Source organism: Petaurus breviceps, unplaced genomic scaffold, assembly GCF_028583685.1.
Source record: "Petaurus breviceps papuanus isolate PSGF00001 unplaced genomic scaffold, PetGlider_PUasm1.0 91133, whole genome shotgun sequence".
NCBI classification, from domain to species: Eukaryota; Metazoa; Chordata; class Mammalia; order Diprotodontia; family Petauridae; genus Petaurus; species Petaurus breviceps.
The window spans coordinates 29,360,234-29,379,408 of NW_027187419.1; the positions used below are offsets into that span (position 1 = coordinate 29,360,234).

General features: G+C 39.1%; 1 protein-coding gene and 1 long non-coding RNA gene across 2 annotated transcripts in view; one reads left to right on the plus strand and one right to left on the minus strand.

Annotated features, from left to right (window-relative positions):
• ENDOD1 (endonuclease domain containing 1) overlaps positions 1 to 10,676 on the minus strand; it is a 34,000-nt gene extending 23,324 nt beyond the window's left edge. The window contains exon 1 of the mRNA XM_069079690.1: positions 10,215 to 10,676. Coding sequence (XP_068935791.1) covers positions 10,215 to 10,532 — 318 coding nt within the window. The 5' untranslated portion in view covers positions 10,533 to 10,676. The remainder of the gene's footprint in view (positions 1 to 10,214) is intronic.
• Positions 10,677 to 10,782: 106 nt separating this feature from the next.
• LOC138154715 (uncharacterized) lies at positions 10,783 to 13,946 on the plus strand. The gene is made up of 3 exons (XR_011166668.1): positions 10,783 to 10,888; positions 12,400 to 12,464; positions 13,819 to 13,946. It is a non-coding gene; the product is annotated as an uncharacterized lncRNA (long non-coding RNA).
• The last annotated feature ends 5,229 nt before the right edge of the window (positions 13,947 to 19,175 follow it).

The following is a 19,175-nucleotide window of genomic DNA, read 5'->3' on the forward strand; positions in this document are numbered from 1 at the left end:
ATAGACTGAGGCCAGGTAGTGAAGAACTTTAAATCCTAAATAAAAGAGTTTAAATTTTATTTTAGAGGTAACAGGGAATTTGTTGAGTTGGGGAATGGCATGGTCAGACCTGAATTTTAAGAACACTGCTTTGGCACCATTTGCAGGCTGTATGGGAGCAGAGAGATCAATTAGGAGGCTATTGCCATAGTCCAGGGGAGAAGCAATGATGGCCTGCACTACAGTGGTGGCCTTTGAAAGCGGAGAAAAGGGCAGGTACACAAGAGCTGTTGTGCAGATAGAAATGATGAGATCATATTTTATAAGGAGGAAACAGACAAACAAAAGTTAGTCTGGAACAAAATGCAAATTCTTTGGGATGTGGAAGTCCCCAGGATTTCTTTTCCATGGTTAAGTTTTCTTCAGTTGCGGAAAAGTGGGAGAGAAATGTGGGATTGATGGGATGTATAGTGAGATCTTCCAAGACTCAAAGGGACTTAGAACACGGTTAAAGGAACTCTCTCATATTGTACAAGCAGGTTGGTGTATAGTTGCTTGTTGTTGGTGGTGTGCGTACACTGGTATATTATTTGTGTTTCTGCTGTTGCTGTGGAAACTAAAAATGCTTAAATTTTGACTACCAGGAGAGTGGGAGGGAGGAAATAAGAAAGAAAGAAGAGAGGGAGAGAGGAAAGGAGGAAGTAATTCTGAGTTTGTTCCCCTCCCTCGCAAATAACTCACTCTTCCAGCAAGAAAATCCATCTGAAGCTGCAGCTCAGTTAGGATCTTAAACATCTTCCAGTATTTGGCAGCCCTGGCTGAAAAGCTCCTACCCTTTCTAACCATCTACATCAGCACCAAATCTCACAGCTTCACCTCTCATCTAATCACATAAGCAAGTTCTCACACGGCTGACCCACATTGTCATTAGTTTCCAAATGAGGTGGAGAGACAGTGTGGAGGATATAGTGGAAACAGCACAGGACTTGGAATCCACCTGAGTTTGAATCCCATCTCAAACACTCACTAGCTGTATGACTCTGGGCAAGTCAATTAATCTTTTCTCAGCCTCAATTTCTTCATCTGTAAAATGAGAATAATAATAGCATTTATCTCGTAGGGTTGTTGTTAGGATCAGGTGAGAATTTATGTAAAAGAACTTTGCAAACCTTAACATGCTATATAAGTGAAAGATTATTACAAAAAAAGACAGTAATGATGATAAAAAATGATGATAATGATAACACTGCCTTTCCAGACAATCAAATGTCATTACTAGGTGATTTTATTCATGGTGATGACCTTCATAGTAGTGATCTATTAAACATTAGATGGGGAAGGAAAGAAGCATTTATAAAGAGTCTACTACGGTATGTATCAGGCATTGTGCGAAGTCCTTTTTACAAATATTATCTCATCTGATCCTCACAATAACCCATAACTCTGCGACATAGGTATTATTGTTATCCCCATTTTACAGTTTAGGAAACTGAGACAAATGGAAGTTAAATGACTTGCCCAGGGTCACACAGCTAGTGTCTGAGGATAGATTTGAACTCAGAATTTTCCTGACTCTAGGACCAGCACAGGCCTATTGTACCATGTAATAGCAACCATACAGGATGGCCTGTTAGCACAGGTTCTTAGATCTGCTTTTTTTAAAGGAAAGACAGTTTAAAGGGGTCAATGATCTTATAGACAGATAAGTAGAAAGAAGTGAGTATCCAAGAAAGAATCCGACAGGGCTCCAACTGTCAGAACAAAGCAATATAACCACCTACATACAACACCAGACCAGGACAGCACCAATATCTGAGTAGTCGGGAGGCTCTTAACAAAGGGCTCCTCAGAGTCCTGTCCAGGGAATTGAAAGGTTCTTCTCATGAACGAGCTCCCAAAGTAAAATACCAACCTCAAGGTAGATATAGTTTTCAACTAAGAGGCTCAGAGCCAGAAGGCACCACAATCCGCCTGACTCAGTGCCTAATTAGCTTAGTAACAAAAGGTATGAAAGCCTCCCCATAAACAAGCTCCTCCTTAGCCAGTGTTCTTCCTCCAGTGGGCTCTATGTGACTCAGGATGTATCACAGCTGTGAAAGCAGCAAGACATTCGTGACTGAAATACCTGTGTACCTTTAGACCTGGGAACATAGCTCCTGTTCTAGGGGAAAGGGGGACACATGTGGTCTATTAATGGATGGGGAAGATCTTATATTCCATTCACTCTATACACCACCAGTTGCTTCTAGGCAGGTTCTTTTACTATGTTATCAAGAAGCATGGGCCTAAAATTCTTCATCTATATAATGAGAAAGTTGGACTAGATCTTCTCTAAAGTTCCTTCAAGCTCTAACAGGATGTCTATGATCACATGAGTCTATGAATCTATGTTCTCTCTAAAAAGAGGATTTTTATCAGTCTGTCAAAATGTTTATCAGCCCTTCCCATATTCACAATGATGCATCTGAAGAAGGTATTGATAACCTATAACTAATAGATGCACAGTTATGATGCTGGCAACTATTTGGATGTGCTTTAATCTTGGTGACTTCATAGATACATTCTGCTCTTAAAAAAGAAACACTGATAAATGAAATATCTGAATTTATAAAATGAATAGTACTAGTAAATTGATTATTTGTATTCATATAATATTTCTTTAAATAAGGGCTCTCTTCATCTGGTTAATTTGGCTAGAGATCATTAACTATTTGGCAAAAAGTGTGGAGAGCTTGGGGCAGGGAGTGGGGGAAGGGGTATGATTGAAGTATCTAGAGAGCACAAATTGTAAGCTCCTTGTGCCTGATTTCATCTTTATAAACTCAGTGTTCTGCATGAATTGAAATACAAATATCTCTAAAATTATAACATAAATAAAAAAAATTTGTTTGATTTATTTTAAAAAGCCCCAAAATTGATATACCTTTGACATATCAAACAACACATTTATGATGTAAAGCAAGGTACACTTGTATTTGACTAAATTTTTTTTTTTTACCTTCAGTGTGACTTCCTTCAGACACTGAGTACATGAATTGTATAAAATGTATAACTAGAATGAGGTAATGGACTTCTTTTCTATTCTGGGCTCTCTTAATAATCCCCTGGATTCAATTTCTCTATTCTCCTTTTTCTCAACTGCCAAATGGATATACGCAGCAGGAGATAAATTATTACTGAGAGATCTGTCATTTTTTATAGTCCTAGAGGCCCTAGAACAAAACTTATAGAGAAATGTTAGGAATCATAACGAAAAAATAGAACATATCAATGTTGTTCTATATATATTTTTTGGTCAAAAATAATCCTAAAAGCTGGATTAGAAAACATAAACTTCTAAAAGCATATAAACTTTTGGTAATTGGGAATGGATCAGTTTTTTTCTTTATCTTTTTTTCTTTTTATAGTTAATATTTCAAAAAAGCAATAAAATTTGAATTGAAAAACAAAAACAGGGGCGGCCAGGTAGCACAGAGAGTAAGAGCACTGGCTCCAGTGTTGAGAAGACCTGGAGATCGAATCCCGGGCTCAGACACTTAGCACCCACCCAGAAACACCTGGCCGTGTAACCTTGAGCAAGTTACTTAACCCCAATTGCTTTAAAAAAAACATATTTGTTATATTTATAGGAAATATTTTTCTCTCCATGCAGCTAGAATTACATCAGGATGAATGATAGATTGGGTTAATGAAAGTCTCAAGCTGAGGTTTTGGGGTTTGTTTGTTTTTTAAATTTTTTGACCGCACCTACAAAATACTAAACCGTGCAGTCAATACAGTGAACTTGGCAGATGCTTCATTCAGTTCATGTGAAAGTGGCATATGCCAAAGACCAGATGTCTAGATTCTGATTATCTGAAATTGGTGCTTAATATGTTGAATGATTTGCTTTCATGTAGATGGAACCTGGAAAAGTTTTCATCATTAAACTGGCTTAGTCAATGACAGGAAAAATTACTTTCTAGTATTTTGCAAGGATTCTAAACTTATTCCTAAAGTTGAGATTTAAATCACCCAGAAACAGTAAGATGTAAATGAAAAATAATCATTAAGTGCAGCTTAGAGAGCATAAATCTTCAGAAAAAGAATTTGTGTCCCAACTGTATATATCACAGTAGGATGGGAGACCTGAAGGATTAACTTTGGACAAAACCCCACTTACCCAGGACACAACACAATGGATTGGAATGTCATTGCTCACCATGTTTGTAGAATGGAATCATTCCCTTTTTCAGCAACTGGCTTCTTGATTGTTCAGTGGAGATAGATAGGGCAGATAGAGCTCACATTTTCCATCAACTAATTCGTGCATTCATTCCATAACTATTTACTGTGTACCTCTTCTGTTCAAGACTCTGTGCTGGATATTCTAAGAGATCATGGGAGCAGTCTCAATCCCTCATTTTACAGATGAGGAAACTACAGGACCATGGCAGTTAGATGACGTGCCTAAGATATTATCATAGTATCTTTGTAATGGCTGGTTGGTCAATAAGGGAGTCATTTTTGGTGACATGCTGTTCAACCTTGATGAAAATCTTATTGCTTTTGCCTTCCTTCAAAACAGCTAGTTGATCTTTGTATACTATTTTATGATTTAGGAAGCCCTTTATAGACATTATCTCATTTAATTTGCTCAGCATAATAAGGGTAAATTATAGTTTAGTTGGGATACCATTCATTGGAGTCTCAACAAAAGCAACATTATCTTTATATATTTTAAGCATCCTATAACCATCACCTGTCTTCTCTACCCAATCCCCAGTGGCTATTACGAGTAGAAGTGGGGGAAGTTGTTGGAGTCTTCTGCCCCATCTCCCATGGTCCAGGGACTAAAAAAAAATTTAAATCCTACCAGCGGGAAAGTGAGATCAGAATACTAGATCCTAGTTTCCTGTGTTTCAGATCCATCATGGCAGACTCTCTGCATATACTTGTCTTCTCCATCGTGCTAGTCAGTCATATATTTTGCACTGCTTACTCTCAGTTCTCAACTTATAGAGCCAAAGATCTAGAACTGGAAGGTACCTCCAAGGCCATCTAGTCCAACCTTCTTAACTTTTAGAGGAAGGAACTGAGGCCTCAAGGGGTTAAATGACCTTCCCAAGGCCTCAGTTTCTGCCAGGAGCAATCAAGTCTTTAGTCAAGTCAAGGTTTGTATTTACTCCAACAAGTAACACTGCCTTCCTCATCACAAATTTTCTATTTTCCTCTGCCTCCAGAAAGTCCCCCTTGTATTCTCCTTTGGCTCAGTCACTGTAATTGAAAAGATCTAGTTCATTCAAAGATGAATTCCCAGGGTTCTCTCACTGGGAACCTGGGATCCACAGCTCTGTCCCTGACTCACTCCATAACCTTAGGCAAGGGCAAAGCTTCCCTTCTGTCTTTGCTCCTCCCCTGGCTGATGAGGGCCTGATAATAATGCTGACCTCATAAAAGTGTGTCCTACGTTTGGGTGAAATGATTCACAGTCATGAAGTGCTTTATGACAAACAAAATGTGAACCTCAGAGCTAAGTATCTCTCTGTAATGGGACTTGACATTAAAGTCCTAGTTAAAATATCACCATCTCCAAGAAGTCTTTCCCAATCCCCTTTCATGCTAGAGCCTTCCCTGTGTGATTACATCTAATTTATCCTATATACATCTTGTTTGTACATAATTGTTTTCATATTGTCTCCCCTATTAGATTGTGAGCATCTTAAGAGCAAGGATAGTTTTTTGCCTTTCTTTGTACCCTCAGTGCTTAGCACAGTGCCTGGCACATAGAAAATACTTAATAAATGCTTATTGACTATTTGACCTTAGTGGGCACAAGACATGGGGAGCTGGCTGCTCAATGGGGATTCATTTTTGGAGATGTGTTCATCAACCCTACTGAAAATCATGTTGCTTTTGTCCTTCTTTATCACAGCTAGCTGATCTTTGTATCCTACTTTATGGTAAAGAACAAAGTTCTTTATGGACGTTATATCATTTGATTTGCTCAACAACCTTGTGAGGCAAGTGGTTGAAGGGTTATCCCTTTTTCCAGGCAAGTAAACTGAGGCACAGAGCAGTTTAAGTTAATTGTTAAAGGTCAGACAACTGACCAGTGGTAGAACCCAGATTCAAACCAAGGTCTTCTGTTTTTAGACCCAGGGCTCTTTCCATACCACACTAGAGTTGTTTCTCAGAACTCCGAAGTGGCTTCCTATTGTCTCTAAGTTAAAATACCAACTCTGTTGCACATTTAAAGCCTTTCATAATTTGCCTCCAGCTGACCTTGCCAGACTGATTATGACACAGTCCTCCCCCTCATACACCTTACCTTCCAACCAAACTGGCCCTTTTGATATTTGTTATACCCTGCATTCCATTTCCTGATGAGCTTTTGCTCCTGCTCTGTACTCTATCTGGAATATTGTCCCTCCTCAGCTCTGCCTCCTACAGCAGAATTCCTAGCTCCTTTCAAAGCTCAGGTGGTAGCTGCCATCTTCTACCATCAACTAATTAATCAATTACTTTTAAAAATTATTAAATGTTTACTATGCTCTAGGAACTATGCTAAGGACCAAGGATATAAAAAAGGCAAAAACAATTCTTACCATCAGGAAGCATCAAAGGGAGAAGCAACATTGCAAATAGCTAAGTACATAGAAAAGATAAAGAGGGCAATAATCTTAGAGAGGAAGGCGCTAGCATTTAGGGGGACTGAGAAAGGTTTCCTGTAGAAAGTAAGGTTTGATCTGAGATTTGAAGGAAGCCAGGGAAATTAAGGAGCAAAGGCAAGGACGGATAGGATTCTAGTCATGGGGGGACATCAACTGCAAAGGCAAAGAGAGAGAAGATGTCGTCTGTGAGGACCAGATCTCTTCAATAGTTAATGTTCTTCACCTCTCCTCCCCCCACAAATTAGGTTTTATTTACTTTACATGTACTTTGTATTTACTTCTTGGCATATATGTAGCACTCCCCCCCCCCCATCGCCTCCCTCCAGGAGAATGCAAACACCTGGAGGGCAGGCTTTTTTTGGCTTTTATATCCCCAACTCCTATCACAATGCCTGACACATATTAAACCCTTTAACAAATGCTTACTGACTGATGAATGAATGGCTGGCTGCATTCAGAACTCTGGCTCTTAGTTGAGCTGTTCAGAGAAATGGCTCTTGGTACAGCATATGTGACTTGCAGGCAGATGCAATGAATGAACTCAGCTAGTGCAGGTATGAGGCACCATACAAGGAATAAGTGTTCTGACCTATTTAGACACTTGTACCAGACACAGTGCTGACTGAGGCAGGGCTTGGGTATCTCTGTTCAGTTACCTGCACCTTCTTCATGCTCTAAGGTGCTTCAATAAGTACACACAAAGTTAACTTCTCATTTTTAAAAACTACAGAAGAAATCAAGGGTTAAAGAGGACCTAAGAAATTACCTAGTCCTTTAAAGTCAACTTCTACTATTTGAAGCACTCTTCACCTCTAGCACAGTGCCTGGAACATAGTAGGTGCTTCAAAAGGCTTGTTCAGTCAGTGTCACTAAACATTCATTGGGCATCTACTATGTGCAGAGTTCTGAACTACAAGTTGAAGATACAAAGAAAGATAAAAGACAGTCCCTGCTTTCAAGGATCTTCCAGTCTAATGGGGAAGACAGCATGTAAATAAGTCTTATTAAGTGAAGGGGAATTAGACTTATCTGCTTGATCTCCAAAGAAAGAACTAGGATCAGTGGTAGAAATTGTGTGGAGAAAGATTTTGGCTTACTACATCAATTAACCACCTAACAGTTGGAGCTGTCCAAAAATAAACCGGCCTATCCCAGGTGGCAGCAAGTTCCCTCTCAATAGAGATACTCCAACAGAAGCTGGATGTCCCAGTATTAGATGTTACAGGAGAGATTCATGCTTTGGCTAAAAGTTCGACTGCATAGCCTCTAAGTTTCTTTTCAAATTTGAAATTTCTTTGATTGTATGAAATGCAAACTCAGAGATATTAAGCGATTTGTCCAAGGTTACACTGCTTGGCACAGAGGCAAGGACACATGCACAGAACCAGGACGTTAAACCAGGTTTCCCAACTCCTAGACCTTGTACTTTCTAATACACCCCATTGCCATGCATTTCCTTATCTAGCCTTTTGGGAATTCTTAGCCTGGCCTTGGAGTTCCTTTATCAACTTCCCCCCCTTTCAATGATCTCATCAACCTTTTTTCCTCATTATTCCCCACTACAGACTTCCTATTCAGTTATAACTAGACTGATCAGCTTGCAATGTCCTGTATGTAATGTGCTTGTTCTCGATCTTATCCCTTGGCACATGTTCCTCCCTTCACCTGGAACCTCCTCCTTCCTTTGCCAGCCAATGCTCCTTATGCTCCATTCTTACTCAAAACTCACCTCCTCTAGGAAGTTTCTGAAGACCCATCCCACTCCGATGGCTTTGTTCTCCCTGTGTTTATGGACACATCAAGTTTCCTGTGTATTCTTATTCCTTTATACCCTCCTGTATGGAGTGGGGGAGGGGATGTGGCTTCTATGGTGACATAGTTATACAATAAGTACTTAACAGACATTACAAGACAGCAGCTATATTTTGAGGCTTCCAATAAGCTCATTCTAAGAATGGAAAGCCCAGGCGCTTGTCTTGGTATTCATCTGGGTGGGGCTGGGGGAGGAGGGGAGGTGAGGTAGGCTATGGAGATCAGGAACAGGTTGGGTCAGGGTGTGTTTATTACATCAGGAGGCTTGGGAAGGATTTGGCAGCAAGGTGGACAAGGGTGAGAAGGTTGGGCAAGTGGAGAGTGATGGGCAACCTTCTCTCTAGGTGAAGGGTTAATTGACTTCTGCAAGAGTGTGTGAGTGTGTGTGCACGTGCATGAACACACTTGTGCCAATGCCACAATGCCTTAGAAGTAGAATACTAGGTTGAGGAGAAGGTGTGGGACAGAAGGGTGAGTGTTGGGGGACATTTCAATTCCTCTGACTGGCTGACATTGAACACTGCAGCACACTTCAGGAGGTAAATTGACCGAGGAAGGCTTGATTTCTGAATCCTTGGGGTTGACACTGGAGAAATGATGAACTGGGGGGAAATTATTTTGTCTTTTCTACCAAGCCAATAGGTAGACATTCCCCAGGCCCTTGTTATTCCTTGTTTTAAGAATACAAAACCTTCTTAAATTTTTTCTTAATTTAGCAATTCCTGGTGTTTTCCCAAATGTAGAATGGAAGATAAAATACAAGGATTAACAGGAAATAGTCCTCCAAATTCCCAAATTTCTTAATTGTGAAGAAATTAATGAAATACCTCACAGTGTCTCTAAGTTAAACTCCTTGTGCATATTTTTGTTTTTAAGCCTTGTGACCATATGATCTTCCTCTTTTTTTTTTTTGTAAATAGCATTTTATTTTTTCCAATTGCACATACGGTTTCACTTTTATTCTTTCTACATAGTAGAGCAGAGAAAGCATTGAACTTGAGGCTGGCTCTATGAGCTGCATGACCTCAAACAATTCATTAACCTTTCTGAGTCTCAGTCTCTTTGTTAAAATAGGGAAAATATAATAACACTTAAATTCCCTACTTCACAGGAAAACAGCTTGTAAATTGTAAAGCAAAGTACACATGTAAGTTAGTATCACATGGGAACCATACTAGTTCAGTACCTTATAAAAGCAACCATTCATGTTGTATGTACATCATCATCCACATAGATAAATTTCTGTTCAGAGCAGTGGATCTTAACCTTTGTATGTGTGTCATGAACCCTTTTGGCAGTCTGGTGAAGCCTATAGACCTCTTCTCAGAATAATGTATTAATATTTTAAAATATGTATAAAATTAAATACATAGGATTACAAAGGAAGCCAATTATTTTGAAATATAGTTATTAAAAATTTTTTTTGAATAAGCTCATAGATTCTGAGTCTCCAAAGAATCTCTCAGCGAGCCAAATGGTTCCTCTTGTCATTTCTTAGTCGTGTAGGGACTTGGATGAAATGTAATAAAGTTTATGAGCTGAAATTCCAATTTCCTTAAGCAGGAATATAAAGGCTTGGGGGTGGGCGGGAAGAATTTGAATTCAGGTGGGAGAAAGGCAGTTTCTGGCACAGCGTTTCATCGGGCAGTGCCCATCACCCCTCCTGTTATTTAGGCCCCCTCCCTCCTTCCTATTACGAGGCAGAACGAATTACCCACCTTCCCTTGTTAGGGTCCCACTGCTGAATATCTTCAAAGGTGTTTGACTCACCTGGGGTTCGATCATCCACCCCTGCTCCCTGCTCTCTCCAGAGACAGCATAGCGAAAAGCCGAGTAAACAGGTATCTTTTCTTGGGTGCTGTACAGGGTGGCAAAGCGCTCTTTGCCGTTGTATTTTTGACAGATTTTCACGTGGAAAGGCTCAGCCAGTCCTTTAGGCGGGGTCTCTTCATAAAAGAACTTGTTACATTCAGCAAAACCGGGTTCATCCTCCCTGATAATTCTGCCCTCTACGAGCCAGAAGAAAACAAAGAGGCTGCTGAGGAGGAGAGATGCTGGTCTCATGTTGGACTTCCTGAAATTGACCATGCCCTCGCTCCTTCAGCTCCCTGGGCTGAGGGCTCGCTCTGAGAGATCTGAGACTGGAAAACAGCAGAGAAGCCCTGCAAGTGGATTGGAATCTGGGAATGGTTTACAAGGGAAATGAAATCCGAAACCCAGCCCTTCCCTTCTGGGAGTGGACTCTTTCTACAGGCAGGGCACTGCCAAACTGCATGGAAGCTGTAGGGTGTCATGGGCTGCAGAGACAAATCAGCAACTGGAGGCTGTACTTTGGGTTCCCCCTCTGGAGATGGCTTTAAGGACTTGGGCTGCAGCTATCAGTGTGTCAAGAAGGAAAGGCTTCAAGGAAGCTTGGATCCTGGGAGATAAGGGGCTTTTTGTGTGTATGTGTGAGGCTGATCTCAATGTTGAGTATATAAATATGTCTGAATGTATATTTAGAATATTCAGAGTACAGGATGCAAACCTAGGTTTTGGTGCATCGCAGATCTGTCCCCTGAGAAAGTGCTGTCCAGAGCACACTGTAAGAGCTAATACTGATCTAAAACAGCGTTAATTCTAAACTGCACACTGGGTAAAGCAGTCATGTAATTGTTCTCCAGTGGAAAATTTCAGGGGGGGGGAAATACAAAATGTGATTATAAGGGAACAGGGCTGATTTTTATGTGATACATAGAATTTATCTCATTATTTTACAATTAATCTGAATATTTGTACACACACACACAGGTACATGAAATTGACTGTAGAATGGAAGAACAATTAGTAATTTCCTGACTCTTATATTGTAAAAGATAATCATTGGTTAATTTAAGCCTCTTTTTCCTCCTCAAAGTGTTAGTACATGAAAATCATGGACAAGTAGAAAGGTCATGTGCTTTAGTCCCCTAGTCAAAATATAAAACCCCTCAAGAATAGTTTAAAGAAGTGGTTTCCCAGCTTGTTTGAAAATTTATATTAGAAAACTACCTTCTGAGTAACACATTCCTTTTAGAGACAGCTCTAATTACTTGGAAGTTTCTAATTTACTAAACTATAGCTTCCATCCATTGGTCACAGTGTTGAATAAATTTGTGTCCTTTCTGTGAAATGCAAGCAATAAAATTCAAGCCTACTTACAGAAATTCAAACATATTATAGTTTGTCCTGGTGTTTCTCAAAGGCTGTATGGAACTTATCCTTGTAATCATATGCATTTACAAGTCTCTCCAATCATTCTTAGCAAGTTACAAATTCTCCAAGCAAAGAATTAGTACTGTGCCATAATAAAAAAGTTTGAGAAAGATTTGAGTTATTCTGATAGTCTTAATGGGGTCAAAAGGTTTAGCCTTAAAGCAATTATTATTTGAATGCTCTAAGTACAATGAACCACATTCAATGATCAACCTCCTTCTCTCTGGAGTGGTGTTTGCTTTCCCTTCTTTATGACAACCCATATATCTCCTCTACTTTCAATACTCTGCTCGAAGTTTGCCTCCTATATAAAAGTCATCCATATGACTCCAGCGATGTTTCCATATTATGTTCATAGCTAAATGGTAGTAATTTAAAAAACAACAACAAATGGTTTTACTGCCACATTGCTACTCTGATTTTTTCCATCATGGGTAAGTGTGTATATAAATCATGTGGCTAGTGTATGTATATACTAGGGTATGAAAATTAATTAGACAATCGTAAAAAAAGCTGATTTAATAATGATATTACTGAATAAGGACTAATTTATTAAACATTCATTTTTGCAATTTCTGAAATATCTTGGCTTGATTTGTAGAATACTGGTAAACAAATTAGCATTTGTAAAAATGACACTTTAAGCAACAGAATTAAACCATTGGAGATTATTAAGGGAGCTGAGAAAGTAGAAATTATAACACTGACTTTATTTTTCCAGGAAAGACCAAGCCCAAGAAAACCAGACTTAACCGACTGGTGGAAAGGAGGAAATGGTGTGCTGAGGTAAGAGGATTAAGTTCCTGCCAGACCTTGAGTCCTTAAAAAAAAAAATGAGTCATATTCAACTGAAATGTGGGTAGAGTTATCCTTTTTCCAGACAAACTGAACTGGAAATGGTGGTGATGTTTAAAGGTAGTCTCAGAGAATTAATTTTAGGTGAGATAATAGGCAGGAAGTTCTCTCTCTCTCTCTTTTCCTTTTCTCTCCCCTCTCTCTGCCCTTCCTTTCTTCCCTCTTTCTCTCCTTTTCCTTCTCCCCCTATTTAACTTGCATTCTAAAAATATATCAGATCTGAGAAACTTTCAGAAGCTGTAGCACATAGACTGACTATTCATAATTCATTACAGAATTATATCCTAAAAATGTCTTATAACATTGAGCAAATCATCTCACCTCTCTGGGCCTCAGTTTCCTCATTTATAAAAATGAAGGAATTGCTCTGTGACCTCTAAGTTCCCTTTCAGCTGTACATTCTGAGCTTCTATGAGTCTAAAAGTTTTATTAGTACTTAGGGACTATGTAATATATTTGTGTTGTTTACTTATTCTTTGGGTAAAATCTTGGAAACCAGAGGCTGACTACAGACAAGAATAATTTTGGCCAGTTCGGATATCAAAAAGTATTCTTCCCTCCCTTTTAACTACAATCTCCTCCAGTTCAGGCATACGCCTATCTATCCAAGCAGACATCAAATTTTCTCCATTCTACCACCAAAATGTCCCTGAAATCTATACCCTCATTTCTACCTCCTCCCCCCACCACTGTAACTAGCCTCGTTCAAATCCTTACTATCTTCTATCATTGCAATAGGCTTCTAATGACTCTTCTATCTACTAGTTTCACCCTTCTCCAATCCATCTTGCACATTTGCTGAATAGTTTTTAGTACAAAACTCTCAGATCACATCACCTCCTCTTCTCAAAAACTTTCATTGACTCCCCATTGCCTATAAATAAAATACAAACTCTATTGTCTAGCATTCTAAGCCATTCTCATTCTGATTCCAAACTACCTTTTCAGCTACTCTCCTTTATGTATGTTATATTAGAGCAAAACAAACTAATGATACACCCCCATTCTCATTATGTCCTTACCTGTCCTCTCACCTTGCTTCTTACTAAACCTTTATAGGTGGCAAAATAAACAAACTGAATTTAAAGTCAGGAAGACCTGAATTCAAACCTTCCTTCAGACATTTGCTTAGCTGGGTGACTCTCTTAGCCTCAGTTTCCACATTTGTAAGATGAAGTGGTTGGATTTGTTGCTTTTTAAGGTCCTTTCCAGTTCTAAATCTCTGATCCTATGAATGACCTCCCCACTAATCACTGTCTTTTTAAATTCTCTCCTTTCCTTTGAGGTTCAGCTCAGGAGTCATCTTCCTCACCAAGTCTTCTCTTCTGACCTAGAGGTGACCTGACACTTCTTAAATTTTTGGTAGCACTTTGTATGGAGTTCAGACTGACTTTGTTTTTAAAATCTTATCTATAAGGTAGGCATTTATGTATGTCTTATCTTTATTACTAGATTATAAATTCCTTGAGAATGGCACTGTGTCTGATCTCATTTTTATATAAACAGCACCCGGAAAAATATATCTTAAGAAAACACTATTAATGTTTAATTGAATACCCTTTTCTAAATATATCTTTCTTCATATTGTCTATTTTCCAAGAATTCCCCAACAGGTACCAATGGTTCTATGGGTGTTTTGTAGGTACAAAAGGCTTTACTTAAAATCTCTGGCTTAAGCCTCACAACAGCTGAGTTATTACCCCTCACTTAACAGATGAGGAAACTGAATGTTTCCTCAGGGATATAAATTGACAAGCAGCTAGTACATGGCAGAGGTGGGACTGACTCAAAGTTCTGTGTGCGATTTCCAATATAATATGATGCCTTTTATATCAGTCATACTACCTTCTTATTCATAGGTGAAGCAGTTCATTACATGGGTATGAATGGTATTAGACTTATCTGACATGGTCGGGTGCTCTCTGGGCTTCGTTCACATTTCTACAGTCCAGGGGCCTTCAAAGATGTCATCTTTCAGGGTATGCTGACAGCAGGACTAGGATTAACTGCTCATAGTATAACTGTAGTTAGTTATCTGCCCACCCTTCTCTGATGCTCCCTGTGTAACTTTGAGAAAGTCACTTAATCTCCATGGACCTCAGTTTCCTTGACTGTAAAAGTACAGTAGATGGAATATAACTTAACAAAGGAAGACATTAGTATCTGGGAGACCTTGAAAGGCCTTCTTCAGAGAGTGGTGGTTGAACTAAATCTTGAAAGAAAGCAGGGATTCTAAGAGATAATGAGATGATGGTGTTCCAGGTATGGGGTATAGCAAGTGCAAAGTCTTGGAGTCTGGAAATGGAAAGTCATGTGAGGAATAGTGAGTCAGAGTTCAGTTGGATCATAGTATTTGTGGAGTGGAGTAAAGTATGAGATGACCAGAAAGATAAGAACAAGACAAGTTGTGAAGAGCTATAAATGACAAAGGACTTTATATTTAATACTGGAAGTAATGGGAAGACACTGGAGTTTATTGAGTAGGAGACAATATGGTCAGTTTTTCACTTTAAAGAAATAACTTTGGCAGTGGTGTGGAGGATGGTTTGGCATAGGAAAAGACTTGAGGCAGGGAGACCAGCAAGAAGACGTTTGCAATAGTCTAGTCAGGTCAGTGTCCTTTTGTGAAGCTTGAGAGTGTAGTTCAAGGACACTTTCTTAAACCCAATTTCCTATGTAAAGGAAAGGGAGAGGGAAAAGAGAATGTGAATATCCCAAGCAATGATTCTAGAATCTGCACTTCTAGCCAGAGAAGGGAAATATTCTGGGAAGCAATAGCTCAAGGCATTGAGAGATTTTTGCTGGAAACTCATGCCAGAAGCAGATATGTGCAAGACTCCAAGTTCCAAGTTTAAGGATTCCCAAATTTGAGAGTCTCAAGTTTGGAAGCTTCTAAAAGAGAGAGAAGGAGATGTCCTTATCCAACACTCTTCTTGGAAAAAGAGGATAGTTTCTATGCAGTGTCTTTCTTGGAGAGCAAAGTCAGTGTAGGTTCAATTGCGAGGGGTATTGCTTACTCAGCAATCTCCAAGGTATGTTTATCTTCTGAGGTCTGTTAAACCATAGAATAGTGCTACAAGTTTTGGGGGGCAAAGGATATGTAGGAAAGAGACCCACTGATGTGTAAATCTTTGCTCTGGTAGTAACCCCCAGTTTAGCTACCTTATGAGAGAAGCTAAAGGGCTATTTGAGTGTTTTATGTGGTTCTCTGTTTACTGGCTCTTGAAAACCCTTGCTGGCTGTTACCTAGGGCTTCTTCTTGGTTCTGAAACTTCACTAGATCCATAAACTTAGCATTGTTTAGGAACTCTTCCTCTCGGTTCAGAAGACTTGGCTCAGGAGTTCTGCTGTCTGTCTAGGAAATCCTCTATCACACACAACATCACTACAACTTCACTGCTACCAGCTCACATCCCTGCAGCCCCCTTTGTGGACCATATCTCCTTTTGCTCCACTGCTGTCTCCATTCATTACCATGGAACTCTGCCTTATTCTGGGGTCTTGTGGTTTGATGAAGCCCATGGTCCTCTGAAGATTCATGTCTGGACTTTTATCCAAGAAATTGAAGTATGGTCTCATTTTCTCTCTATTTAGCTCAATCATGGTCCAATTCTCCAACTATGTTTGGTGGCCAGCCATCCTTTAAAAGATCAAGTCCAAGGCTAACTCAAGGCCAACTTTCATACACGTATCACTCATCCATTTTCAAAGATGTGTTATTAAAGAACCAGTGAGTGGGTACTTAGGACAAGGTGAGTTAACAGGTCATCAAGGAAATATCATCAATGCCAAACAAAGGAGTCATCAGGTTAACCTTGTTTAAAAGGAGTTAGCCTTGTCAAGGGAATCTCTCTACATGCCTGTGAAATTATTTTAGTAAACAGAACTGAAATTCCATCAGCCAAATAATTCAGGATTGACCAAGTTTGAAGAAGCTCTTCTTGAGCCCTCTTTTTCTGTCTTAAAAAAGTTTCCTGATGTGTTTTGTTTTCACATTACAAACATTTATGGATTACTCCCATTCTAAGAGTGGTCTCTTGAAACAAAATAAAACAGTTAAGTAAGATTAATAATTATTAATAATAATAATTATTATCTGAAAGTGCAAGCAACATTTCACATAGCTCTCCTCCTATCTCCATATTTTTAAAGTGAGCAGAATTCCCTTTTCTCCTTTTCATCTTCTACCCCATTGGAAAAAAAAGAAAAGAAAAACTAATTTTTCTTAACAAAAATGAACATCAAGTAACACTAGTTCCCTCAATGACTGTATATGAAAATATATTTGTCTCATTCTTCCCCCTAAATCCATGACCCCTGTCACAGATAGCATGTTTTATCATTGGTCTTCTGGAATCATGAATGGTCATTGTGTTGATTATAGCTCTTGTTTGTTTGTATTTAATATGTTGGTTTTATACTATAAATTATTCTCTTAGTTCAGCTCATTTCATTCTTCATCAGTTTATAAAATAGTTCATTTATATAATATGGATGTTATAGTATAAATTTTTCTTCCAGTTTTGCTCAGTTAATACAAGCCTTTTCATGATTTTTTAAAATTATCTCTTTCCTCATTCCTTAAAGGACAATAGCATTCCATCATGTTCATATAAAACCATCTGTTCAAGGGGCGGCCAGGTATCGAGTAAGAGCACCGGCTCCAGTGTCAGGATGACCTGGAGATCGAATCTGGGCTCAGACACTTAGCACCACACCCAGAAACACCTGGCCATGTAAACTTGAGCAAGTTACTTAACCCCAATTGCTTAAAAAAAAATCTCTTCAGCCTTTCCCAATTGATGGGCAACCCTCAAAAGATGCTATAAATATTTTTTGCACATAAAGACAAAAAAATCTTCCTTTTTACCACATCCCTACAGATAACAATAGCATAAAGTTATTCTTCCTATGTGTGAAAAATTAAAAATGGAAAATGGACTTCCTTCGGTAATCATTTCATCATATTGCCTAAGGGCTTAAATCCATTACTATAAAATTTTGGTGCTGGGAAGGAAACAAACAGGCATTTATTAAGCACTCACTTTGGGCCAGACACTGTGCTAAGTACCTTAAAAATATTATCACAACAACTCTGGGAGATAGGTACTATTATTATTATTCCTACTTTACACTTGAGAAAACTGAAGTCAACAGAGGTTAAGTGACTTATCTCACAGTTAATAAGGATAGCAGGCTGGATTTGACTTCATATCTTCCTGACTCTGGGTTCAGTGATCTAACCATTCAGCCACCATAGCTGCATAAAGAAAGGAAACCCCACAACCAAAAATCCGTTATATAAACATATGTGTGAACAATGTTAGACAAACTATGAGTTGCACCCACCAAAAACAGAATTTGCTGTTCAGTTGTTTTTCAGTCATTATCCAACTCTTTGTGACCCTATTTGGGGATTCCTTTGCAAAGATACTGGAGTGGTTTGCCATTTCCTTCTCCAGCTTATTTTACAGATGAGAAAACTGAGGCAAACAGGGGTAAGTGACTTGCCCAGGGTCACACTTGCCCAATGTCTGAGGTCACATTTGAAGTCAGGTCTTCCTGACTCTAGGTTTGGAGCTCTATCTACTGTATCACCCAGCTCTCCATCCCTCCCAGGGTAAAAAAAAAAAAACTCTCGTAGACTATCTTACAACATTGTATTAAAGTTTTGCATTCTCCTCCCCCCCACCAAAGTGCCCAACAGAATAATGTGATATCACAAGAATAGGTTAGAAGATAACTGAATAATATAATAACTGATTGGTTCTTAGTTCTGTGAGATAAAAGACTTATAGTTCTTCTACAAAGAAAATGACAGTGCTAGTATTCAGAAGAATTTAGATGACTCCTGATCTCTGAAGTTAGAAAAATGACTGAATCACAAAAATGAGTTCTGGTAGTTACTTCAGGTGGAAAGACCACACAGGTTCAAATCCTTACTGTGATTGTGGGAAAAGTCCTTTGAGGCAATACTTATTAGCTTTTATCTGAAGGATACATAAAGATGAAAAAAATCAGAAGCTATGAGGTACTGTCAGAGGACAAGTTCTCTCTCTCCCCTTGTGTTCTCCCCTTTCTCTCATCCCCACCTCCTCCTCCCCTCTTTTCCTCTCCCTCTCTTCCCTCTCTTTCTCTCTTTCTCTTCCCCCTCTCCCCTCTGCCCACTTTTTTCTTCCTGTTGTTGTGAGTGAAGTTGCAACATAAGCAGGCTGAGAAACAGTTTTCTCCAGGGCAAGTTAACAATTTTTTAACAGTGAGAAGTAAATCACACTGGCCATCTCAACCAAAAAGTCAGGTATCTGAGTGTGATCAATTTATTAATTAGATTAGCAATAACAAATCAATTGTGTCAATGGCCTTTTTCAATGACCAACGACCCTGAGTAAGAGCCAATAGGGTCTTTTAAACCTAGGTGTGTCTTCCTCCTGATTGACCTGACAGTATATCATTTGGAGTGAGTGCCCCTGGCAAAGATAAAACAATCCCTACTCGTAGATATTTTAATAAGTTGGTGAGTTAAGAGTTACCTCAGCAACTCCCTGCTACTTTCTCTTGGGAGAGGAGTAATTTTTAGGTGATAAGATGAATCAGCTGTGTGTGTGTGTGTGTGTGTGTGTGTGTGTGTGTGTGTGTGTGTGT